General features: G+C 35.4%; 1 protein-coding gene across 11 annotated transcripts in view; it reads left to right on the forward strand.

Moving 5' to 3' along the window:
• Jupiter (microtubule-associated protein Jupiter) overlaps nt 1-27,278 on the forward strand; it is a 144,563-nt gene that overhangs the window by 66,178 nt on the left and 51,107 nt on the right. Inside the window, exons 1-2 of one of the 11 annotated variants that reach the window (XM_054233260.1) lie at nt 21,279-21,641; nt 22,446-22,730. The exons of 8 other annotated variants lie outside the window; for them this stretch is intronic. In XM_054233260.1, the coding sequence (XP_054089235.1) occupies nt 22,669-22,730 (62 nt within the window). In that variant the 5' untranslated portion in view covers nt 21,279-21,641; nt 22,446-22,668. Of the gene's footprint in view, nt 1-21,278; nt 21,642-22,445; nt 22,731-27,278 lie in introns of those variants that run through there. 2 more of the 11 variants (XM_011192938.3, XM_011192940.3) reach the window with 2 other exon arrangements.

A 27,278-nucleotide genomic window follows, 5' to 3' on the forward strand; every position in this document is an offset into this window, starting at 1 on the left:
CGCTTTGCAGGTGTTAATTTAGCTTTACTTTAGAGATAACGGCACAGTTTGGGTGAAATAATTACACCAACAACAGCAAAGAGTGCATGAAATGATACCCAACCCAGATGTCATGATTACCCGTTCTACTACGCCGGCCAATGAATGAGACTTAGACTGAAAGTGATTAATTTTATTCTTCTTTTTTTTGCGTCACTACTTCGACAGTGGGTTGTTGTTATGGCAAGCAGCATTTCGTACAACGTGACTGTGCTGATGGACAGCTCTGCAGCAATTGGCTTGCTAGCGCTTAAGCGGCATTTCAGAGTCGCAAGTGACTAGCATCTAGTGCAACATGGCAAGTCGAATGCAAATGCTGCACGATACAGCTGGAGTGAGTTGGAGCGTTGTCTAATTTTCCACTAATGAAAGCAGCAGAAGGCGTCGGTAATGCTGTACAGACTAGAAAAAAAATGCACGTTGAAAGGTGAAGAAAAGCAGAAAAATTAAAGCGATTAGGTTTTAAGCGGCAATTTGTCACAGGTGTCTGTAAGCAGGTTGCTGCAGATGTTCACGTCGCGATGTAGGCCAAAGTGCAGCAATTAAGGCTTCGCGTTTATTGAATAGGAGTGTGTATATTTGTGTGTGAGTACTTTTCTCAAATCTGTATCGTTTTTCATGTTTCCTTGTTTTGTTAGGTTATTGTGGTATGTTACTGAAGCGTCGTATTTTGGGATAGCCACGTAACTTATTCTCTTCCGATCTGTTTTGGAAAGTAGCAATCAGATATTACTTCGAAAATCTGTCGCCAAAAGCCTCATAAAATTTATGATTTCAAAGCACCTCTGCAATTATAGCACTGAGCTCGCTGAATGTGTGCTCAAAGCTTGTTAAATAGTGCATTAGGTCATTATTGATGGCGTCAATCTATTTCACTATTGGGCTCAGCGGGAAAAGCTGAGAACTGCAGATCGAATGAGCTCACAATAATGAGAACCAGTCATCCTATTTCACTCAGGAGAGGGGGAAACACCATGTCTTTTTCTTCTACACCGTTCGGCGTTCGCTTGACTGAGGTTGGAACATCTTGGTATCTCTACTTTTGGTGAACTATGCGAACTTGCAGGAATAGACATTGGTCGACTCATAAAATTTGTGAAAGGCTCAAAGAGCTTAGGCGTTACGTAGGGATCTTCTTAGCGGTCCATACTTAGGCGCCTTTTGGCATCACATTGAACCTTCACCGGTCGCAGCGGTTCAGCCCTTGAACCTAATTTAACCTGACAGTCTCCATAGACTATTTACTTCTGGTGCTGGGTTATTGTTCAAGCGACATATAAATTCCCGATATATAGTTTTAGAAAAACTTTCGTCCCGACTTATTTCCTCTTGTCTAGTACAAGAAATTTTAAGAATAATTTCGACCACAAAAGTTCTATAAATTTGGTCTAGACATATCGGTATAAATTTGTGTAATAACTGATTAATTTCTTCAAATCATTCATTTATGGTAACATTTTCGACTTTTGCTAATAATACTGTTTATTGTAATGTGCAGTTATTTCTTTACGCTTATTCTTCGTAAACCTTTCTTGCAAATAATGTTTGAACTTAATTCAGTTGCTACAAAAATTTTAATGCAAGTTTCCGCCAGTTCTGAGAGCTCCAACAGCGAGCAAATTTAATTGAAGACAATAAACCTAAATGTCATAACATTTTATAGTCATCAACACTTCAGACATGTCCGACAATTGTCAAAATGCGAAATTAAAATTAATAGAAGTATGCAACAACGACAAACACAGCAGCAGACTATTAATGCAATTTTTACAAATTTACATATGTATGTACCATATGTAAGTACAACAAACGCTGCAGCAGCCGAAGTAGGCTACAAGTTTTCGCTACGTGGCATCTTCCTGTGTACATGTGCATATAACTTCTACTAGTTAATCGCATAAATTATGACAGGCAGCTGTGGAAATTAATTGCAAAAACATACTTACAAATCTATGTATGTGTGCGATTCTTGTTCTTATTTAGACACTATGCGCAAAATCTAATTTTTACTGCATTTTTTCTTCTTCGAAAATGTGGCTCCATCACCTTTCTACCGCGCTTCGACGCTAACAACGCTGTGCCCCACTTAGCCGGCATTTGTTGATAAACATTGTCTTTGCTTTGTTGCCACAAAATACACAAATAATAAATAAACCGTTATTTGTTGCATTTGGCTTGCACTAGTATTATTTTGATTACATTTTTTGTTTTGTTCTGATTTCCAAGATCTTCGAATGTAATTGTTGTACTCTTTAAATGATTTTTAAAGGTGAACGCAATGAGTAAGATGTTTGGGTTTTAAATAATCTTACAGTTTGAAGTTTTTTCAACTCGAAAAGGATTAAATATTGTGTCCATCTGAAACTGTTTGGATGGTCTCAAGATTCCCACAGTTTCAGTTATTCTGCGATTGTCCCGTTAAATTAACTATATTTCATTGTGAATCGCTGATCCTACAACATGTTTCGGACGATCTTACCTTGTGACGTGGCATCTTCAAAGTGTTTAACATCTAAATAGTAATTTTCGACAACTCATACAAATCAAGCTTTATACTTGTATCTAATTTAGTCACTAACATAATTTTAAGACACTTAAAAAATAAAAAAATAAATGTATATTTGAAAAGTGGAAAACCAATTAAACATTATTTACGCACATCAAGCAATTTTCACTTAATTTCCAAATTTTACTTTTACTTGCACATAAATGAAAAGCTTACACTAATAAAAAAATTGCCTAAAACATAGCATTCGTGAGACTTTTCTAAATGTTGTTATTATTGTGCCATAATTATCTGAAAAAAAATAGAGTTGAACAACTTAACCGAAAATTGGCAGTAATCACATAAGCAGCATCTAGCTACATACATGTATGTATATATAAAATTGTGTTTATTTACAAAGCAAAAATACTTAACTCTAAATCCAAGCACACACTCTGTTAGCCATGTCTAAATGCAACCAAAACAAACAACAAATATACCCAACAGCTAGACAACCAGGTCAGATTTTAGGGCTGGCAGCCTGCCGAAGTTACATTAACTTCAACTCTTTACACATATTGTTGTTGTCTGATTATTTCCCACTACAATAAACTGACTGTTGTAAGTGATTATACAAAAGCTAAAAAATTTTCTTCACCACAGAACCTGCGCGCTGTGCAGGCGAGACTCGTATGATGTGAGCAATTTGAAACTTTTATTTTCACTTCAATAGTGGATTCATTAGTATGTTGTTGTTGTTGTTGTTTTTTTTTTTTTGAGAGTTTTTTTTTGTGGATTTTTGTTTGTAGATTTCTTCGTTGTTAAATATTTTCCTCTTTATTAACAAAAAAATGACTAATGTGCATTTTATCAACCGAAATGCATATTAGTTAAGCATACATAGTAGTATATACATAGATATATAGACAACCCAGTATTCAAAAGAGTATTTTTGCTAAAGTCTTTCTATTTTTTTTTTCTAAGTTGACTTTTAAAACATTCCTTAATAATTATCTCAAACATAAGCTCGCGAGTTGCCCTCAAGTCGAGAAATATTTGAGTAATTAGTACCTTCTTTTACGTTAAGATCAGATTTCGAAATGTCTCTTCTTTTTTCGTTGCAATAGATATCTTAAGCTGAGAACACTATAAACTGCTTGTTGAGATTTACAAATTCTCAACTTGGTCGTTTTGCTTTATGATTTTTTTCTTTTTCATATGAAAAATTTATCTTTAAAGTAGCGCTTTTAGTTGACAACAGTATAATCCGTTTGAGAAAGCTTTTTTTACTATCTATCACACTTTGAAAACGTTTGCTGGGTTATATCTAGATACCTTCATGTATTTTGCTCTGTGAAAAGAGGTGAGACCGCCTCAAAGAATGCATAATTTCGATGTACACAAAACACATTAAAAAATTATACTGTAAATAAAAAACGTTTTAAAAGTCACATGAAAACAAAGGGCCTGCCAAAGCACTATTGCCACAACACAAAAATTTAATACATAATAAAGAAATAAAAATAAAAAATTAAGCAAATAGTTAAAACTTTTTAAGCTCACACGTAGGCATTTTGAAACAATAGAAGCGTATTAATTTAATTAAATGAAAGATAAACAGCATTAAAAGCTCTGTGTCTTTGCTGTTTGTTTACGAGTATATTTTGTCGTCTTGCAAGCAGCAGCCGCATCAGTGCATCTTTATCCACAACGTTGGTCCATGTAGAGATAATGCACTTATCCACTAAGCTAGCTTACACTAAGCGAAAGTTATAAATCATTTCTCTTCTTTTTTTGTTTTTTTTTTTTTGGTGGCTTCATTTTCGTTCTCCACCCTGCGGATAACTATTGCTGCAACTGGCCTACTGTGCATTCCACAGCTCATAATTAATGTGTAGATATCGCTTTAAAAGTTATGACGCTTCTGCTCACTTCGTAATGTATATCTTTTGGGAAGAAATGCATTCACACAGTTCATACTACATAGGAAGCGTATTTAAGACTTTATCTACTACATATTTGTGAGTTTTAATCTATGCGACTAAAGAATGCAATGCATTGGTAATCTGGTGTGTATTTCCATACGTCTTCTTATGCACTTTTGAGTTATGGGTAGCTCTTTATTATTGATGAGATGTTTAAAATATTTACTAGCAAATTAAATCGAATTGAGTTAACTTGATTTTATGAGGCTACCGCTATGTATTTCTATTACTATAAGATTGGATTTTAAATCCCTAATAATAGGTGAGCTCTTGGTTTTTACATATTTGTATGTCTTGCTTTTGACCGACGAACAGAGATTGATTTCTATATTTTCAGCTTAGAACTATGCTTAGAACATTGCACGTTTTGATTAATTGTCGTCCCAAAATAAACCACTATCCGCAAATATAACTTCAGTTACAATCTGATCCTGAATTAGACCAATAAAATCGGTACCACTACTTTGAATGGATTACGAACTGATTTTGTTGGTACAGATGGCACGGTTGTGTCATATATTTAGACAATAATTAACCATTTGACTTATAGTTAGTTTCCATATCAAATAATTTTATTTTTTATACTTGAAACACCCTGTATAAGTTATTTGCCCATATACATTTGAGTTAATAATAATATAATATTTATACTATAACAAGGCTTCTAGCTCAGCAGAAATTAAAATTAATATGTATTATGTCTCTATAAGATATATTCATAACATTTCATAGTGTGTCGAACATTATGTGTACATAGACTCATTCGTTCACCATTTGTCGTTTAACGCGCGCTCATATGTCAAAATATTTACACTAACCCTTTGGTCGGGTTGTCATTATAATGATTGATTTGTTCAACTTGAAAGTTCCGCTGCGCTACAGTGGCTGCCCGCCCATTAAAATGCCGAACTACTACCAATTGTCTGTCCAGCAGTCTGGTCGTTCGTGTGTCGCTGGCAGGCCCTTAACGGTTTGTCCGTTCGATATGCGCTACTTTACACGCTGTGTTGACCATCCGGTGGCAGGTGAAATGTTTGCATCCACATAAAAAAGAACCATAAATACCTACACATGTACTCGTAGATACGACAATTTAATGGTTTATTAGACATTTTTAGTTCTTTACACTTTTAGGTTACTTGCCTTCTGCATGTTGTTGTTATTTGTTTGAACGGGCGTTTAGTTCAAATAGTTTCTTTCTTTCCTACTTTTTTCTGTCTTATACATATGTTGAACCCAACTTTCTCGCACTTCTACGTCACAGCTGGTTTCTCCAGATTTGTTACTTTGACACTCGCACTTACTATTATTTTTTAGCGATTTCCAACGTCTGGTTGATTGTCTTACGAAAATTTATTGTTGCCTGACAATCGTGTCAGTCATTTAACCGTAACGGTTTTTTGCGTCTACAGATTGTAGCTGTCTCATTGGCTACTCTGTTTACGAATGGTTGATATTTAATTCTTCCTTCAACGTTATTATTATTGTCTTTGGTAATTACTTTATTATATAAATAAATAGTAATTATCAAATAATTGGTACTTTTAACAATTTTGACGAGTAGTTACCAGTTCCTTTTCATTTGGTAAGCGCGTAATTTTCGTAATTTCGAAAATATATTTGTTGTTATAGATATATTTATGGAGAACGATACATACTACGTTTATGCTTCATTTTTACTCGGTTATATTATACACGGGTAAGTTCAACCCACATGCATAAACACTTTTTCACCACGAGTTAAATGATCTACTCGGATAGAATACACACATTTTCTTTACGTATGTAGACGAGTTAACTCGGATGCATAAACGGATTTAGAGTTAAGTTGAACGTCAAATCAGCTGATTTTTTGTGCCGGTGTATATTGTTTTGACAAATTGCATATACAGGGTTCTCGTATTGCCAATTTTTCGCTAAAAACCCCTACCCCACTTACTACCGAATTTTTGCGGCAAACGCCTGGTACTGTGTAGTACTACAGTAACCGGTTATTGGTTACTTTTTGGCACCGGTTTTTTTGTGGCCCACCCGTGGCACTGTGGGTAATCGGATGGTGTAGAGAAACCGGTTTTTTGCAAAAACTTCGACGAGTAGATAGTCGGTTTTGGTAGAAAAACCGGTCAGTGGTAGGTTTTGCTCGTGCATTTCTGCCCGAACACTTCTCAACCGATTTATGCCGCACACCCCTTTTATCTGGAAAATACGGACATAGCCCTCAATTTAATTCAATTCAGAATTTACCTCGAGTAGAGTATTTGCCGCTTATGCTTATAGGCTTTGTAGAATATAACCGAGTAGAAATGAAGCATAAACGTAGTAACAGATAGTAATGAGATCTTTTCCGAACAAAATCTTAATTTCTAAAAGTTCGTTCTATTTTTAAATAGAAAATATTTGCTGTGATTTCGAATTTCGAAAATATTTTTTGTATTATATATTAATCGAAAAGGAAGCAGAGGTAACGAGATTTTTCTCGAAAAAAATTTAATTTCCCAAAATTCGTTCTAGTTTTAAAAGGAAAACTTTTTTAGAAATAAAAAAAAAAATTGCTGTGATCTGGAAATGTAGATTTAACAAAACTGAGCTGATCAGACTATTATACATAATTGTAGCCACCATACCATTCCATCGATAGCCATTCAAAAAAGTGCGTCCATATATGAAGTATTCTTTTCGCGCCATATTCGCAATATTCTTAATGTGATTGTTATGAAACGTCATAGACATAAGTACATACAGTCAGCGTCATATTTCATCGTACGGCACTCTAAAATCAAATTTTCCGTTTTTAATCTATTTAAATGAAAAAAAGTTCTTCTATGAACTGATCAAAATAAAAAACAAAATATATTTCATATTCCAGTTGCAAAAATTATTTGCAAAATAAATATAAAAAATAAAAAAAAAACTCATTGTTTATCGTTACTTTTAAGAGTTTCTTGTTATCATTTTAAAAGAAAATAGCTTCAACATAGAAGTGGAATCAGTTTATCACGTGCTGTGAAGTGGACCAGTGGTTATTTCCTATTTTGACAATAATAGAGAAAAAATATGAAACTTCCTCAGATCTTAGAGAAATTATGATTTAATAACGAAAAGAAGCAAAATCAAAGAGCGAAATTGATAAAACTACCTCTAAATATAAGTTTACAATACAGAACATACTAGATTCGTTTATAAAAATAATATTAGAGAATAAAAAATGGATCGACAGGCGCGCGAACACTTAATGATAGACATAATTAGGGATAAGGTACGAAAAAAATTTTGTGTGAGCTGTTCAGAAACAGGCAGTGAAATGGAAAGAGCTTCAGAAATATGGTTGAGCAAGTATACAATTCAGAAAACATTACGGCGTAATGGTTATCTTCACCAACAGCGAGACGGACACCACCTATATCTGAATCGAACAGTCAAAAACGCATAACTTTCGCAAATCAGCGCTTGAGGAAGGGTATTGACATTTGACAGACTGTACTTTTCACAGACGAAAGCATATTTAATCTTTTCGGCGATGATGGACCATAAAAAATTTAGTGAAAACCGGACACAACGCTTATTACTAAAAATTTGCGAAGTACTGTTAAATATGGTTTAAGAAACTTGATTGTTAGGGGCTGTATGACAGTTTCTGGAGTTGGAAAGTTGATCTTTATTAGAAGAAAATTGACAATGAACAATATTTAGAAATTTTGAAGCAAAATTTAAAGCAGTCAGTTGAAAAAATGGGCTTAACTGATGCTTATGTTTAAAAAAAAAACATAACGATCCAAAGCATACTGCATATTTGGTTCACGAATGGATGCTATATAATACGCGAAACAGCTTCACACCTTTCCATAAGGCTCGGACTTCAATCCCATTGAATACTTAAGCGATTATATAAAAAATAATCTTTAAAAACTTACAATTTCGTATGTGTCACTTCAAAAAAGGGCTTAAAAGAAGAGTGGAACAAAATACCGACTACTTTTACAGCTACACTCATCTCTTCGATGCTAATTAGAATGAAAGACCCACAAAGTACTATATTTTAAGTTTCTAAACAAATGTAGCACCGTACGATGAAATATGACGCTGACTGTAAATACATTATTTTATGTTTATTTTGTATAAATTTTCTTATAATGTCCTAATATGTTTTTTTATTTCTCTTTTTAGGTAAGTGCTCCGTTCTAAAATAAACTACTAAAATTTATACGATATTGTATTATAATATTTGTGTAAGTATTTAGGAGCAAATAATAATGCAATTGTGACTAAATTAATTTATATACACAATTAATTATAAAACATCCACATTCAACTCGCAACCCTTTACGTGACAAACTGCAACTGCTATAATTCCTTTAAACGATCCATTTACAAATCACAATTAATTACAGTCATGAGCAATAACAATTGAATATTTTAAATTTATTGCCTCCACTAATAAACCTGCATTAAATGCTGAAAAATATCAAATTACAAATCACGCGCTTTGAAAAATTGTGGAAGAGCAGTCTAAGATGATTTGAGTAAATCGATACCGATCTGTGGAGAACGTCGCTCAATTGACTGCAATAAAAAAGTATCCAAAAAAGTAATAATAATTTAGCGTTGTAGAAGAAATGCATTTTTAAAAGTCAGCTTGTTAAGTTAATTTGCTTTCTCCTAAAGCGCTACGCCTTTTCACCCTTTTGCTTGCGCCGCCGCTGCATCGTCGTCTTTAATAATGAAAAATCGTGATTTATGCCGTACGGTTGAGTGAAAGAAATCCAAATCGAGTGTTACCACGGACTAAGAATCGAAAATTACGTTTGCAATAGTTGTAAGCTAATTTGGGGGAAAATAGTAAACGTGCAGGCAGTTAAAGAAGGCAGCGAATGACGCCGCGTTTAGTTGAATTTTGGTGGAGCCATTATAAATGCAATGCAGTTATTAGTATTGGATACATGTCTGTGGCTTTTTAATGGTATTTTACATATTTTTTACGAGGCAGTATAATATTTCATTATTTATTTTATTTTTTTTAGCTTTTTTAAAGTTTCTTTATTTTGCTACCTCTTTAAGTAGTTTATTAGCTGTGAACTGACTTGTTTGCGCACACTTCAAACGAAATTGACCGTCCAACTTGACGTGCGTTGCTATGTGAACGTCGCTACGAAGACGTAAAGTACGCATACGCAGTATTGACTTTGTGATTTAAATAGAAATGTTAAGCAAATTTGAGCTCAAAAAATGCAACTTACTGTTGAGTGCAATGTGATTTTTTCATTAATCAGTTAACATTGTTTTATTCCCAGGCTGTCAGTGTAATTTCTGACAAATTACATATTATTTTTTTTATTGTTACGACAGTGTGATGATATGCATATTTTTTAATAATTAAAGCAAGAAAAGTAGAAAGTTGTGCCTTTAGGAGCTTACATTGTTGTACTTTAGAAAAGAACATGTTTTGTTAGTAAATCTGTGTTTAAGGTATTTCTTTCAATTTGAGATTGCTTTTCATAGATCTAGGTATGGTTTATGTCTATCTTAGTTTTCTAGATATTCCATATACTCATAAATATTCCAATATTTTCTTCATTTACGATGAATTGCTCTGTGTGCCAGTACAGATTCCATTGACACTCGATAATAAAACTGTAAATTTCCATCACAAATGATTATAATAATTTCTGTAGTAATTAATGATTTATGTAAACCCTATACTAAATTTCCAAAATTATTATTTTTTTCCTAAGACCCATTTCATAACAATAATCTAAAAATCCATTCGATTCTCGATACAACAGTCGAGAGCTAGAAACGATTTTCCCATGATCTCATGAATACTGTTTTTTCTTCTATCATGTTTTACATCTATACGGTTTTAAATCAAGTCTGGACTCTTTTTTTGTTCTGATAGGAATCTATAGTTTTTAAAGAGACTGTGCCTACGTATGGTATACAAGCTTAGGACTAACTAACTAATAGGACTAACTTTCTTCTTTTTTAATATACAGATAATTCATTCTTTTGAATCTGTAGCTTTTACGATACATCACAAATCTCGCATACATAAATATCCCAAAGTTCATCTGGATTATGGATTTTTATTTTCTATAAAAAAATATGTAGAGAAATACATTGAATCAGAAATATACCTTGACCTCGAACGCTTATGTTTTCGAATCCTTGAATAAATCATTGTATTACAAAATCTATTTCCTCATTGCTGATTTTATACATACATATCTATAAACAAATATGATGAAACTAATATGATAAACAATGTATTGAAAAATGACAATAAACTTTTAAAATTGCCGTTATTGCTCTTTTATGTGCGCCGCCTCGATTGCAATTTTAACTAGCTTTCGATAAATATACACATACAGCCATATGAATTTATCCACACATGAACCACCTTATCAACACATATATGTATGAATTTATTGACCCCACAAAGTGACAACAACAACAACAACAATGATAATCAATGCCACTCCCACCAGCGGTCGTGGGTGCGCCACACTATTAAAATAGCACTTCAAAGGCTTTCAGCGAATTACTTCGCGGTTTGCTGTGTTGGAAAATGAAAAATTTCGTTGATTCCAACCGCAATTGCAGCTGCCTGTGTTGTGTGTGTTCACTGCCAGTCGCGGGGTCATCCTCACCTCATACACATGCAGCAATTGCAACAAGTGCCAGTGCAATGGCCTGATAACTCAATAACGAAATCGAAAGTGAAAATATGAGTAGACAATCATAGTGGTGATTATTTGCCAAATAACTGAAATGCCTGTGTTTTTTTATCTTGCTAAAAGAAAATGGGTTTACGCTATTAAGACAATTGGACAAACACAATTGCATATATGTAATTGTCGCCTTGATTTTGTGAAATCGAAGAAAGCAAAGCAATGCATTTCTATGTTTAAAACCCATATTTACTTAGTTATATTTGGTACTTTGGATTTTAGACGATTTGTTTGAACAGTCAAAACAATCAGTAGTGGGGAACAATTTTGTTGGTTGTATTTTCATAACATCAAAACAGTGTGTTCTAAAATTGTCGAAAACTCGATTTTTTTTTTGATGATCGCCGATTACGAATTTGACGTTAATAATCAATAATTTAAAATGGCGAACCAATATGGTGGAGACATTTTATACGACATCGGATTCGTAATCAGCGACCGCGAAACCACCTACTAACGAGTTTCAATCGAATCCAATGAAATTTTAAAAATTCTGTCCGCCATATTGGCTTTCTGGTGTTATGTCAGAACCCTGATCCGTTGGGGTTAAATGGACCACGTATTCGGATTCAGCAAAAAACATAAGGCATACATAGTAAGACCCTCAGGTCATGATAATTTTTTTTGTGTGGCTGTGTAATTTAATCAAAAAAAGTTTAAAATCTCAACAGAAAATAAAATAAAATTTAACAAAAAATACTTGTAGGCCATTAAGCCCAAAAGTTTCCACTTATTTTAAACAATAAATAGCTTGTAAAACAATCATTAAAAAATACTCGTACTCATTTAGGATTTTATAGTTCAAAATCTACTTTAATTTTTAATTGTTATAACCATAAAGAGTACAGTTATGCAATGACTTTCCTTTTCCCCACAACTTGCGGCTAATTTTACTGCCTGTTAATATTTCAGCAGGGCAACAAACAATGAAAACAACAAAAAACCGCAAAATGAGCCATGAAATTGTGGCAACAGTGGCGGCTAAGCATTCAAACGCTACAGTTGGTCATCCTGTTTATGACTGAAAATCATACATATTGACCAGTTTGCCACAGAAAAAAAATCGGCCGACAGATTTAAACCGCAGCAATAATGAGCCACAACCAGCGGCAACCAGATGGTAGGCCCTACGAGTAACTCCATTTATCCAGTGGTCCATATGCCCTACAATGTGCTCAGAAATATGCGTTCGTATGCCTCACCATTGTGAGATCACATACAATGTGAGCTTTACTGCTCTTACTTAAAAATGTGTGTACCCAAAGCAGCCCTTAAGCTCAGACCAACAATGACGCGGCCAGGCGATGCAATCTCGGCACTATTTGTGGGTTGAACATTCTGCTGCCATCGTTCGTAAGTTAAACTTCATATCGATCTAATTGAACACACACATACCAATACAGACATACAAAATGTTGGTGCGTTTAGGAAATCTCAGTCTGCTATAGTCAATAAGCAAACAACAACAATGATAACCACTATTCCAGATGCAGACTCCCAACTCCCGACAAAGCTGAAACCAACATCAAACCCAAACAATCTCATCATCATTAATCATCGTTTCATAAACCCATATATATAAACGTGTACAAACATACATTTACTTTGTACATATGTATGAATGGGTGTATTCGTCTTTGGCGCTCGTTATGACTTCTTTAAGACCTTATCATAATCTTATATGACTCGGGTGATGAGAATTGTAAATAATATTGTTTGTTAATGTTTTTGTAAACCGCTTTGATTGGACTTTTACGATTGGTTATGCTTGAGAAAAGCGTATAGAAATTGTTGTCTATTACAGTACCTATGGTTGCCAGGTCGTTGCTATTATTAATGATAATTCATACACAGATGTGTAATGTTTCAAATACTGCTGAAAGCTTGTTGAAAATGAAAGTGATTGATTTTCGTTTTGGAAAGTTGGAGAATGTAACGTGTAGATTGGGTAATTAGAAAATTGTATACATATACCAAATGACTGACACTAGATTTTAGATTTTATAGCGCTTAACTACAAATAGTTTTCCTCCAAATATTTATTGCTTTATAACTTGAAATATAATAAGAAATTGCTTTATTTTACACAACAGACAATATTTATAAATGGATTTACTAAGCATATTTGGTTAAAAATGAATTTATTTCTAGACCAAAAACTTTAATCAAAAGTTGATTTTGCTCTTTTTTCTTCACTTTTCAATTACGATTATTTTGCAAGCTACTATGATGGTTTTCCCAACCTTGTTGTGCTATTGTTATTTCTTGGTGTCTATTTTTTTTGCTCACCTTTTTTTCTTGTTTTTATCTTCTGCTCAATCAGCATTAAAATCTGCAAATTGCAAACAAATTCGAAGAGCAAAAACACAGTGCATACAATTTTCAATCAATAATTTAGATATCAACGTGCTGATAAATACATATACATATATGTATGTATGTATGTAAGGCTTAGTGGTATCAGTATCTTGGTTGATGTATCAAAAGAAAAAAGTAGTTATGTATAAAAACCGAGTAATTGCAAACATTCCAACGAAGAAAACCGTCACTGATGTGGAAAGAAAAACAAAAGTTAAAGACAAGGTAGAGTTGTTGGCTAGTGACAGAAGGAGCACAGCAGTAGGAAACGCCTTAATGTAGGAGGCACACTTCATTTGAACTTTTGTTTTTTCAACTCACACTTTAAATTTTTACACTTTTGTTTTTTTTCTCGAAAGGATGGTCTGCGAAAGGAAAAACAACCAAAGCAACAATGACGGCAGGAAGAACGTCATGCGCAACACTTAAGTGTGGCATATCAGACATCAGTGGCATTGGCCTGAACGCGCGGCTCAACCAGCTCAATTGCTATCGTCGGCGTCGTCGGCAGCAATGACAGTGGCAGTGACCGTGGTCGCTCGGGCGTTGTCTACTCCTCCTAGTTGGAACGGCCAGTGTCGGCTTCTGTGTTGCCAACCGGGCGTTACGTGGAAAACTAATTACTGATTAACAACGACAATGACCATAATTACAACACTTTTGCGCTACAATTTTATTGCGGTATTCCCTCGAACGTTTGCGCCGCGCTTGATTTGTTGCTAATTTTTTTTTGTATATTTTCCAATCGTTTTTTTTCATTGTTCGTAATTGTATTGACTGATGACTCGGAAGTTGTTTGTGTTTCTACAGACAATAATTTTGCGTTTGCAGAAATTTCTTTTCCTCCATGAAATTGCAACTTTATCGGCGGCAAAAGTGGCAAAATCAAGCGGTGTTAGCAATGCCCGTACTGTCAAGTGGCAGCAAATTACAATTGCTGTCGCCGTTGATTGTTGTTATTGTTTTGAGCTCTCTATGACCGTAGTTATTATTAGATTTAATTGAAATTGAGTTGTGATTAAAATTATGCAATTTTATTTTTAGAAAATAATATATTGCATAAAAAATAATTACTACAAAATTTGCATTAGTTTAATACGTAAAGATATCAATGGACCGTACGTTAATTACGAATTATTTTAAATAGTAAAAGCGGAACTTAAATCAGTATAGAGCAAAGACCACACAAAATCTCAAGTCATTTCGAAGCTCGAAGCTAAGAACAACCTCAGGCCAAAAGGTTAAGACATCTGTTTTAAGTTGTCGACTAAATTAGTTTTTGGTTAGGCGCCTCGTCAGACTTTCCATGGTAGCTTTCCAGTCAATTCTGTATTTTTGTCATTGTTATTTTGGAATTACTCTTTAGATGTCACTTTTGGCCGAGCACTCTTTTCATTTCAGCTCTATTACCACGACTGTCGAGAGAATTAGTTACTACAGACTTCTAAGCTCTCGTGTTTTCATCAGTCCTCCACAACAAACAGAGTTCAACTTGTGAGATCGAGCCTTAACATAATTTACCAAATTTTTAAGCGAATCAGAAGAGTCTCCAGAGGTATAAAAAAAAATACTCAAACTTGGCGACCGACTGGCAGTCAGCACTTCGTGTACTCCACAAATATGGTTATCCAATAACGAAGTTACATTAAATCTGAGCGTCTGAAAAGTTCATTAGCGGTTAATGAGAAGCTAGAACAACACATGTCGACACACATTTCTAAAAAATTCGACGTCGTTGCAAACATATACATGTTATGTATATACATATACATACATATGTAAAATGTAAAGTTTATGGATTGTTAAAATGATGCTAAAAAGATTAGACACATACTGCGGCCACTTGACACGCAAGACTCCGAACACTCGCTCGCTGTCAAATGCGCCACGCAGTATCACATTTCTTCCTACTTCTGCTGCCAACCCACCTGTATACGCCCCTCGGTTCGCATGTCACCCACTCATAAAGTGTTAACGCACTGTTCCTTTCTTGCTGCGTCCCACATTGGAGGAAAGCGTGTGTGTGCCGTTTGTGCTGCCTTTACCAACACAGTGATGTCTGCTGTCATCCGTCGAAAGCCATGTAACCATGCGTGTTTATTTCTGTTTTTGCATATGATTCTACTATGTTATTTGCACTATGTATGCAACTATTATGCAATCACCTGTCTATATGCGGATGCCACAATGTCTACGCATGTGTTTGCCACTTTTCTGTACATTCAGCGCTTTTGGAGAAAGACACTTGTTCTTGTTCAAAGTGTCAAAGCACAAAAACAAAACGGCGGGCGAAAGTGGTAGCAAATAGTTGTATGTTGCCTCTGTTTGTGTGCCGCCAGTCATTTAGCCTTCTAGCAGCCCATATATTGCGTTGGCACTTGCCGCCTTACACTTAGCGCAGCTTTCAGCTGTCAACATGACAATTTCTGGCATTTTCCAGTTTTTCGCTCCTCACTTGTCTTTTATTTTAATTTTTCCCACTAGTTTCTCGCTTCGCATACTCTAATTATAGCTAGAGTGTAGGACTCTATGTATACTATTCTGTTATTCGTGGGTATGAGCGGCTCTTCACTCGCAAGTATGTACACTTTTACATGCGCCTTTGTCATTTTCCTCGTACGCCTTTTTGGTGTCAAGTTGCACATGAATGCAAAAATAATGCAAAACAACAACATGAAAACATCCACTAATTATCTAATAGTACTCGCATTTAAATACGCCACATATGTGTATAGTCTTTATATAGACTTGACAATAAACACAATTAAATTTTGTGTAGTAACTAAATTCACAACGTTTTTAGTTTAAAAAGTCCATATTTCTCCAAAATACTATACAAGTCTGTTTACATTCTCGGTATATCAGATTTGCTGCATTATTGATTTAGACAGAAAACAGAAAATTAATTTAGTCAATTTGCAAATTGTGTTGAAGAAAATGCTAATAGATTCAATTAAGAGTGTGTAAATTATATTCTGTTTTTCTATATCTATTAAAATTGTTGTAGCGATTAACATCGTGCCATTAGACCAAATTTATAAAGCTTATATAGGAACAAAAAATGGTGGAAATTATACGGGAACCGATGTAATTGTTTAACTGGACTCTTATCTTGGTGAAACACTATTTATATAACCAACCTGGTGCCGGAAGCTGATAAAATTCCGTTTGATGAAATTGTCTTATTATTATTCTAGATATTCATACTATGTATTATATTTCGATCCCACATATGTGTATGTATATTTATTTGAACTGCTTTATTCAAAGAAGTCTTATCTGCTTTGAGGTTATCTTCTGGGAAAATATAAAGCATTAATTCATTTGAGTTCGAAAATTCTATTTGCAAGTTAGTATTTTTCTTCAATATCTGTCTACAATGTAACAAACAAATGTTTCATTTTATGCGCCTACATAAGATCTAATGACATTTACAGTTATATTTAACCCAAAAAGTATTATCACATTCTAAAGTAAACAAACAAATTAAATATAAATCGTATTTTAATTTGCTACTGATAGTCACACACTTGCACATGGTTGATGCCACATATGCAGATAGTACCATTATTTTGTTGTAGTTGTTTTTGGGCACTTAGTTTTCCATTTTTGTTATGCCTGCCATATTTTAGTCGCTTGCCACACTTTTATGACTATTGTTGTTGTTACTGCCACTACTACTACTACAACTATAACTCCAACGGCGGCTACATACCACCACCGCCTTTGTTGATGATGAAAGTGATTTATCTGCCACACGCGCTGTTGATTCAAAGAGATCACTTGCTGTTGATAGCTGCCGCCCGCGCCGCTGTGTCGTCTTCTAACTGCAAACACATGCGCCTATGTGAATAGTAAGTGCAAACAGACGCGAAAATTGCAAACAAATTTTTAACAGCATACATATCTACATAAATATTTACATATATATACATATGCAAATATGGTAGTTGTAATGTGGGCGGCTGGCTAGTAGTTAGTTGAGTGGAGTGGAGCAACGCATTTTACTTTCAATATCCACAGCTGCCTTTTGTGGGTTAAATGATGCACTCATTTTCGCTGTTTGCAACCCAAAACGCCGTTACGGAAGGTGAAAATGCGGGTGTGCAGATGCGTTGTAAGTTGTGTAGATGTCTTGTTGCAAGTAGTGTGAGTGGGCGCAGTGTCGATCAGAGCAGAGTTGTCGTAAGTCTACAAGCACATGGCTCACTGGGTCGCCGTCGACGGCCTACTGACTGTATGTCTGCCTGCTGCGCCTTTTTGCAATAACTGCACATGTGTGTGTGTGTCGTAAGAGTATTTTATTGTCATACTTTGACTTTTTCGCATTTTTCTACATTTCTTTTTCGCTGCAATGTAAAATGGAAAACGCATTTTCAAGTGATTTTGTGCCTCCGTTATTATCCCAAATAACTTCAACATTTGTCTACTTTTTCGCAGTTTTTAGTATTTTTGCTATTTTTTTCTTTCTTTAGTATAAACACCAAGTAGTAACTTCGCTTGTTTACTACCACGCCTTTTACTGAGTGCAGTATCCGTGTTACCCATGAAAGTGATCATAAATTTTATAATAATTATGTGGGAGTCACATCTTCAGTAAATCTTTCTTTCTTCTTTGTTTGCTTCAAGTACAAAACATAAAAGTTTGAAATTGAAAATGCTTTTGTTGCAGTTGAGTTGACATGAGCGAAAATCCATAAAACAAAAATTGTGTTCATATCCAGTTTTAAGCTGTTCAAAATGTGTAATTTTTAGGTTAGATTGTCATGATAGTCTCGCCATTTAAGCTGGTTATTTATTATCCAGTGGCTGAGGTGAGGAACACCTTTTACTATTTTTCTTTATAAATTCAGCCACTTTCCCTATAATGGCATCTTATTTTAAGCTTTTATTGAATTGAGGTTATGTAGCAGTTTTTCATGCTCAGAAAAGGTTTACGCTTAAAGATGAATATCAGGGGAACAAGTCGTGCTGCATATTGAATCTCATATAATCTTCTCGATGCTACCTCAAGTTTTCGGTTTTGATCCTCTATGTGACATCCCTGGCAGTTCAGTTCGTTACTCGTCTAGCATCAGATATCAGACATACAGTCATTGCTTCTTCGAAATATATTAGTCAAACCTCACAGTATAAAGTGCGATCCATTTCGGGCTTCAATACTTTCTTAAAGAAAACAGAACAAACATTTAAATTTTAATATCATTCCAAAGAACATTCTTTGGCATTTAATTTTGAAAGATTATCACTTTTAAATTTTGGCCGCGGCTACGTATCAGATGGTCCATCCATGTCTCGTTCGAGCATTTCGAATGGTAACTGGCGAGTAACACGCGTGGTGTGTGTTTTGCTCCAATACCTGAATATCGAAGCGGGATTGTCTGAATAGATTTTAGACTTTACATGTCCCCACAGCAAAAAGTCCAAGGGTGTGATATTGATCTTGGTGATCAATCGACGTTAAATTATCTGCTCACCGAAGTGTTATCTCAATAAATCCATTGATTGATGCGATGTGTAGGAAGTGGCGCTGTCTTGTTGAAATGTCGTCGAGATTACGATCAGGCGTCAAATAGTCGGTTATCATGGCGCGATATTTGTCGTCATTGATGGTTGCGTTCTCACCGCCAACATGCCAACCAATACTGAACAAAATAAACATGACAGTGATCTGTTAAAAAGAGGCTATTAGAAAAAGTCTGTCTACTTTAATCACTTGATATTTTAAATCTTCTTATGGAAATTATTTCAATCCTATTGACTGATTTTCGGTCAGCTATTTGCTCTGGAGTTTGCTCGACAAGTCCTCTTCTCACTCGCTTAAGGTCATATTAGGCTGGTATTGGAATCATCTATTGATCTCCACGTCTCGAATTAATTATTTTCTATTAGATTTTAAAGTATTAACATTTCTAATTTTCTAATGCGTTCTAATTTTTGCTCATCTTCTATTTGCATAGTTTGCATCTTTCATAACTGTTCATTTCCGTTCCGTTGCATATTTGAACGAGCTTTTATTGATATTTTTCTCCTCCACTTCGCAAATGCTCACGCTCTCAAAAAAAATGCATATATGTATTTATTTGCAAAAAATAAACACCTGCAGCATTGCAGCAAGCTCTGCAGCACAACAACACTACATGTGCGTGTGTATACACCATAATCGCTGCGCCTACGCTTCGCACGCACGCAAGCAACATTTCTACACACGCATACGCATCTGCAAATAAGCATATAAAAAATTGTCTTACAAAATAACCGACAACAAAACGTGACACCATATTCCGGTTATTGAACTACAGTGCTTGAAAAAAAGCAGCAACAAGAACAACAAGCGCTACCGCATGCAATGTTAGTCATCGTGCGCACCAGCAACATGTTGCCAGCTATTTTGGCACGCGCTACAGATGTTGCTAACGGCATACACGGCTTCACCATACATACATATGTGCTCAACAGCATCAGCAACATCATTTTCGAATGTGTGTGTGTGTGTGTAAAAGTATCTAAGCACAACCTAGGCCAACAAATGCAGACAACAATGCGCATCGCTCCGACGGCGGCGTTGTTGTATTTGTTTATTGTTTTTGTTATTTGACTCCACTGAATATGTGCCGCTACGCCAAAAGCGCTGCAAAGCCCCAAACAACAAAGCGGCCACAAATCAGCTGTATGTGTTGCCATTTTACTGAGTACAACTCATATGAGTTTGCTTTTGTTTTTGTTGTGCACTCCCTGTACACTCATATGCACATATTTGATGAATGAGTACGAGAGTTTGTGGGAGCGCGCTTTATAGTAAACACTCTGCTCATCATAATGTTCTTGGAGAAATTGTAGCTCTGCGATGTTGGGACACTTGCTGGTGTTGCCAGCAGTTTTTTTTTAATTTTTTTTTGTGGTTTTGAACCACACAAAAAGGTTAGGTTATATTAATCGAACAAATCATAATATAATAGAATTATTTGGTTTAATATTTAAAAAATATAAATTATTTGACTGCAATTAATAGTATTCCAATTGGAAATTTTGATATGAAAAATGTTTACTAAACACAAGGATAAGTCAATTATTAAAATTCTTTATAAAAAATATTGAACAAAAGCTGTAATATATCTTCGAAGTTTGGTCAGAAGTATCTCATAAGTGAAGTTCTTCAAATCAGCTGCGCTACAGCTGCCAATCTGTACCGTAAAACCCAACTGATTTGTGACTGCTAATAAAAAGTAAAAAAAAGAAAATTCTGTATCCACATTTATTACCGTATAGTAATCCCCAAAATAATTTCGTTAGAGCGTAGCATTGTTCTAGATGTTTTTGTTACTCAGTCACTGCCACAAGAAAGTATTTTCTTTTTGCTTTTTACTCGCTCAGTTGTACGCTCGCTCATACAACAGACAACATCAGACGGTTTTGTTTACCACCAGGCGGCTTTTTGACTGCAATGCTTGCTGCTTTTGTTGACTTTTCTCGACTCACGAGCGAGCATACGTTTACGTATTCCCGTTGCTTCTGCCTTTACTTGCCACTCTCTGGCGGCTGGCTGGCACATTAATCACACCACTGCTTTTCTGCTCGTGCCGTGGTGTTGCATAGCGCTTTTCCGCATTACTCTCTGCATTTGTGTGCGCTCTCGTGAGTGTGTCTTCATGCCATGCGGATCGATATAATATAAAATGTTTTCCACTTTTCCATTTACGGTTCAGTCGAAAGCTTCAAATCGTTACGTTCACAACAGAGGAAAAAAGAAAAGCGCATAATACGCATTCACGCACGAACAGTCATATAAAGGAAATATTTATTTATTTAATAAAAAAATAAAAAAGTATAAAGTATTAATAAATTAAAGAAATTCTAAAGATCTTCCAAATATCCAAATAAATTTAAGGCAAAGTAAAATATTACTATATTCAAACGAAAACGTGCAGAAAAGCGAAAACAGTTTCGAAGTGTGCTCAATATTCAGTATTATCCTGCCGCGTTTACAGCTACAGCAATAACCGTTAAAATATACGTTCTTGGTTACAAACGTAAAGTGTTGGTTTCTTTGTGAGTTTAACATCGATAAAACATAGTAGAAGTGAAAATTCTTGAATAGAAAATTGTGAAATATTCCAAAGGACTCAACGCCACATATAGAAAAGTTTTATCTCATAACATCGCCGGAGTGTTGGTGGTGTAACGCAGCAGCATTGCAGCTGGCCTACGCATTATACTCGTGCAGCCAAATGGCCGCCAGCATCCCACAGCTGTATTCAATAGCGCTTAAAGCTGCGCTGCGCTCACATCCTGTTCAAGGATACGATTTACGCTCTTCGCCGCTCATTTAGCTTTTGGTCGTTGTTTTTTGTGCACTTGGCTTCAACGTAAATGATTTTTTTACGCTTTACTCCTGCCACAGTACAACCCACTCAAATGTATCTATGCAAAGTTTTGGTCTCTCCGGCCATATGCGGTATTGATTTTACGACTTCCTGCAAAAGTTTACGCACTTTTCAAGTATAACAATTCGATTGTACCGCAATGTGGGAGTTCTAATGGCATTTATGGCGTACCATTTATTTTTTTTTTTGGTCTGTTTTTCAAAGTCAGCGCTGACTTTTTGACATCCCACACATATCCTTGACAGCTGATATGTGACAAGTGACGAGGATACGCAATGATAATATATGAAATAGACTTTGTGGCATGAAATGTCACTGTGTGTGGAATTCTAAAAATTCTATCAGAATTCTGCGCTCAATAATGCCTCGTCCTTGTTTAAAACTTTGGAAATATTTCACAATTTCCTTGATACAATCTCCCTTAAAGACATTACTCAAGCGTTTTTTGTTTCTTTGTGCTCGACTTTAGATTACTTTCTTGAGAAAGCTAAAGAAACTTCCAGTAGAGCACTTACCACAACTGCATACGTAACGACGTAGCATCCGGCGAGGTTTTTTTGATCAATTAGAGGTACGAAAGGAAATCCGAAATCAACTGAGTCAACGATCTTTAACGTGTCAGCATTGCAATTGTGCAATTAACATTTAAATTATATACAACTACATAAAAAATCAAAATAAGCAACACAAAAATGGCCACATACGCTGCATTCAAACATGTTGAACTCTACAATGTTGGCAAAACTAAAAAGAGGTAAGCAAACAGTAGTCGAGCGTCAAACCGATTAACTCCATATGTAAATAAATAAATTGGTATGTGCTTCCATATGAAGATTGACTGACAGCTTGTACGGCTGGGTAGTGACTTTCCAATTCTACTTGAGACTAGCAATTAAAGTGAAAGGGCTGGCAATCGTACTAAGCGTCAATTTACTAACTCGTAGCTTCTATTAAAATGTTCAACCAACTGAGCGGCGATCTGTGTTTTAACTTGCTACTGGCAATTTGGGAATAACTTCTGAATACTTGCATACAGTTATACAAAAAGTAAGTGCTTAATTGCAGAAGATGGTTTAAAGGCAGAAAATTAAAAAGAGAATGTATCTCAAGGCGACTCAGCACTTTTCAGTAAGGGCAATCTAACGGAGTTTTTTGAATGGATTCTAATACTTCTTTACTCTTGTTTGAAATTCACATGATAAAGCCTTCGGTGATTTTTCACTTAACTTAAATCCTAACAGGTACTTACTTTTATTATTTATTCTATTATGAGGTCGTATTATTCCACTATATTATACTTTCCACGAGTTGTATACTTCCTATTGGGTTAAGACTCTTCCGTTCTAGAAAAGTTTTGTACTACAAAAGGATCGTTTAGCTTGTTCTATCTTGAGACTATCTTATTGTTATGTGTCTATAGAATTTAGCGATGTAAACACCAATTTTACCATACAATTGATGTTCTACATAGTCTTCTTTGGGTATGGTCTTCTTGTAGATATGTTGGAGTCTCAAGTTCGCCATTTAGCGATCTCTACAAAATAAGCAACTTTCACTGAAAATATCAAGAAACATCTCTTTCGTAACTTATTGATTTTACATAAAAGTTCGTTTGAAGAGCTTTTAACTTTTAAAACTCATTTAACATTACACTACTACTCTTATACCCTGATATCTTCTACATTGATATCAAATACCAACAACCGCCTCACCCTCCAATGGTAAACAAAATGAAATCAACTATCTGCTGAATGCTCATTAAAAACACATTCATTAGTTAGCATTTATCGGTAATATAATCTTAGCAATTTACCGAGAATATACACGTAATACCATAAAACCATCCCACACCAAACTCAGACATCAGGTAGGGCTATCACATACGCTCATACCACCGCGTAAGTCAACTGAGAACTTTAACACTATTCTTTATTATATTATAAAGAAGTACACACTTACATACCAGCAAACGTACGCTCGCCCCCGCAAGCACCCATACAAAGATGCCAGCACTACTTGACCCCGATAGTGGCAGTAGAGAGTATGGCGAAAGTGTGCTTGAGGTGAGAAATGAGGTTAGAATAAACTTAGAGGGGAGAGTATTATTTATAAAACATATGGTCAACCCTCGACAAGCTTTAAAATAACAACCTCATTTTAATTTCTTTTTAATTTTGTGGCCCGCGCAGTTTATATTGGAGGTATTAAAAACACCCTTACTGGTGGGTGGACGTGTATCGTTTTAGTTTAAATCAAAAATAAAAATGCATTGTAATGTTGCACATGCAAACAACCCCTGTTTACTCACTTGCTTATTATAATTTTTTATATCCCTTTAGAACTCAAACTTTATAAATGACTCGTATTAGATCTGAAGTCACCTAGATTTTTTTTGCTGAGTGGGATTTTATAATTATAACATTTTTTACCATATGTGTGCGGGCATAAGTTTTTTGAATAAAATATATCTTTTCGACTGAAATTCAGTGGTTTCATGAAAGTATCAATTTCAAAATATGGTTTCGCAGAATTTTTGAATGAACTATTTTAAAGTTTGTGGACTGAAATATAATATTATCTTTCGATTATCATTTACCTGATGACCTAACATGGCTATATTTACGTAAAAATTATTACGCCATTTGATTGGATAGTCTGGTTGATCCGGTTGATATATCAACATATATTTTTAAATACAACATATAATTCGAAACATAAGTTCTCAGGTCCGTAGGATCTAGCGTCAGTATCGCCGGTTTAATGATCATAATTTTCTGTAACAATTTTATATTTGAGTGTTCTTTGTGGTCAATTCGGCTAGTCCAATAGCCTTCGTGCATAACATTGTTGATTTGTTTCCCTTAAAAATAACTGTCTATCAAAATTGTTGTATAGCCGTCTGCATACATCGGTTGGTTGGTATATTTTAAGGCTTACAGCGCTATGAAAACATTAGAAACAGTGTTGACCGGTACGTCAGCTGGCGCTTCATTATTAGATTGCGTGTAACCGTGTTTGGAAAAAAGGTATATACGAAAAAAAAACATATATTAAATGTTGTTGAGAAACACGCGACTTGCGTTGCGCACGTTTTACGGTTTATCTAACGGTACGTCACGTCACGAACAACTAAGGTTGGTTGACCAGCCGTATAAGTGGCAGAGAGGGCGGCAGCGGGTGGTCATTTTTTCATGTATGCTAATGTGACGCATACTACAATCATTTTTTAAGGTTTCTCGCCGTTGCGACAGTTTGTCTGACGGCGTAGCACGCTTTGTGGGTGTGTTGCGTTGTTCATTGTTGTTAAAAGAAAAATCTATAGCTTTTTGTGCTTTGCTTTACCATCCATACGTGTATATGCATATAATGTACATTGCTGTTGTTGTAATCAGTCATGTCTGGCGCTGTGTTCTTAATTATGGCATCTCCAACGCTATTCGATTACCAGCTGTCAATATTGATTTTTCTGCATTGCGTTAGAACTAGCAATTACGGCCGCAGATACACACACACATGATGCGCCTATGTTTCTGTGTGTTCGTTCGTTGACTTTTCAATTTTGAAAATTCCACACTTGTAAAGTGCATTAACCTCGTCAACTTTTGATACGCGCGCTGTCTAGTCTATGCGCAACGAAAGTCGACAATTTGACTACGAGGAGTCATAAACCGTTAGATATTTACATATATATTCAGTATATATAAGTTTCTTACAGTCAATCAGCGTCAAACTAGTGAATATTCTTTGTTTCAAGTTATCCTCACGCTTACTGAAACCACTCAAACGGCGGGTTACCGACTTCCAGCACTTTGTCCGCTCACTTCCTGTCGGCTTACTTTCCATACGTATGCAGATTGTATATTTGTAGGCTTGCTAATGCCACATTGCGAAACTCATGCCGCATTCTAAACAATCGGCCGCCACAACGAACCGAATTCGCAAATCAGCTGCAGTTCGGCCGTATGGTATCTACAGGAGTAAGAGAGTAGTCGGAGCTATTGATTTTCGTGCCGTTAGAAAATTACTAAATTCGCCTTGGTCACTGGTTTGTATAGAGTTTGTGCAAATGTATGCTTGTAGTAGGCTGTTTTCTCAGCTAAGCTCGACCCACCTGCGCCGCATACTTGTCGTTCTTTGTGCTTTTACTCAAATCAAACAGTTAATGCGCTCGGTATGCTTGACTTTTCCAATGTTCTTGCGCTATGTAAAAGTTTCCTTGACCATTTTATTGCATTTACCTTTGAAATTTTGCCCGATTTCTGGTTTTTGCTTTCCTTTGTGGGGCAGAACATAAGCGTGCAAAAAATACGAAGCCGAAAAAATCAAGTGCGGGTTCAATGAACCCATTCCTTGCTTACAGTTGGCTATATCAGTATGTACTACATATATACTATGTAAATACATATATGTTGCTAGTGTGTAGGCAGTTAAATTTTAATCGTTTCCAGTTGTTACTGCTATTCTTCTCCATTTCACTTCCTTGACCAGTTAACTACTATTTGTTGTTTTTGTTGTCGCACTACTGCTCGTACATTTAACAATTTTATGGTACATGAATAATCGGCATAGCTGACTAAGCAAGCAGTCTATGAAGTCGCCAGCCAACGAACTATGTGTTTGTATATTTATTTGCGTGCTCTTTTGTCGGGGTGCAATAATCAAGTTAAGCAGCTAGCAGCCAGTTCTGCCAAACACGTTCATATTCCCGAATCGCCAAAAATAAACTGCACTTCTAAGAGTTGGTGACAAGTTGCGCTTTGCTTACCAAAAGCCCCACGTCTTCCACTTGCAGTGCGGTCTTTCAAATTAAAACTGGAAACTTAAAAACTCCAGAATTCTACGAAAAACTTTGCAAAATGCTTTATATACATACATTCACTTTATTTTGGCACTTTGTGGCACTCAAATCTCCTCCTATTTTACTTTTTATCATTCCATCATAAGAATACTTACGCCAGTTTATTGTTGTTGTTGTGTATAGTTACTTTTTTCAACTTCCACAATTTATAGCCAATAAACTTTGTGAAGTTCGCAAATATTTTTCTTAATCTTTCTAGCAATTAACTGTTCCCGCTAAGCCACGGAGCTTTTAAAGCCATCTCTAAATGGAATTTGTGCCTGTTTGCTTACAGTTTGCTTAAAATTAGCTGCAGCAAACATGGAACTTTTATTTCAAAACTCACTCATGTCTAAGGATCCCTTATGTGTTACACACATATTATGTACATTAGGGTGGCCCTTAGTTGTATGGAGGAAAAAAAATGTTTCTGAATTCTCGATCGCACCCCCTAGAAATATTCGA

This window comes from Zeugodacus cucurbitae, chromosome 2 (genome assembly GCF_028554725.1).
Source record: "Zeugodacus cucurbitae isolate PBARC_wt_2022May chromosome 2, idZeuCucr1.2, whole genome shotgun sequence".
Taxonomy (NCBI): domain Eukaryota; kingdom Metazoa; phylum Arthropoda; class Insecta; order Diptera; family Tephritidae; genus Zeugodacus; species Zeugodacus cucurbitae.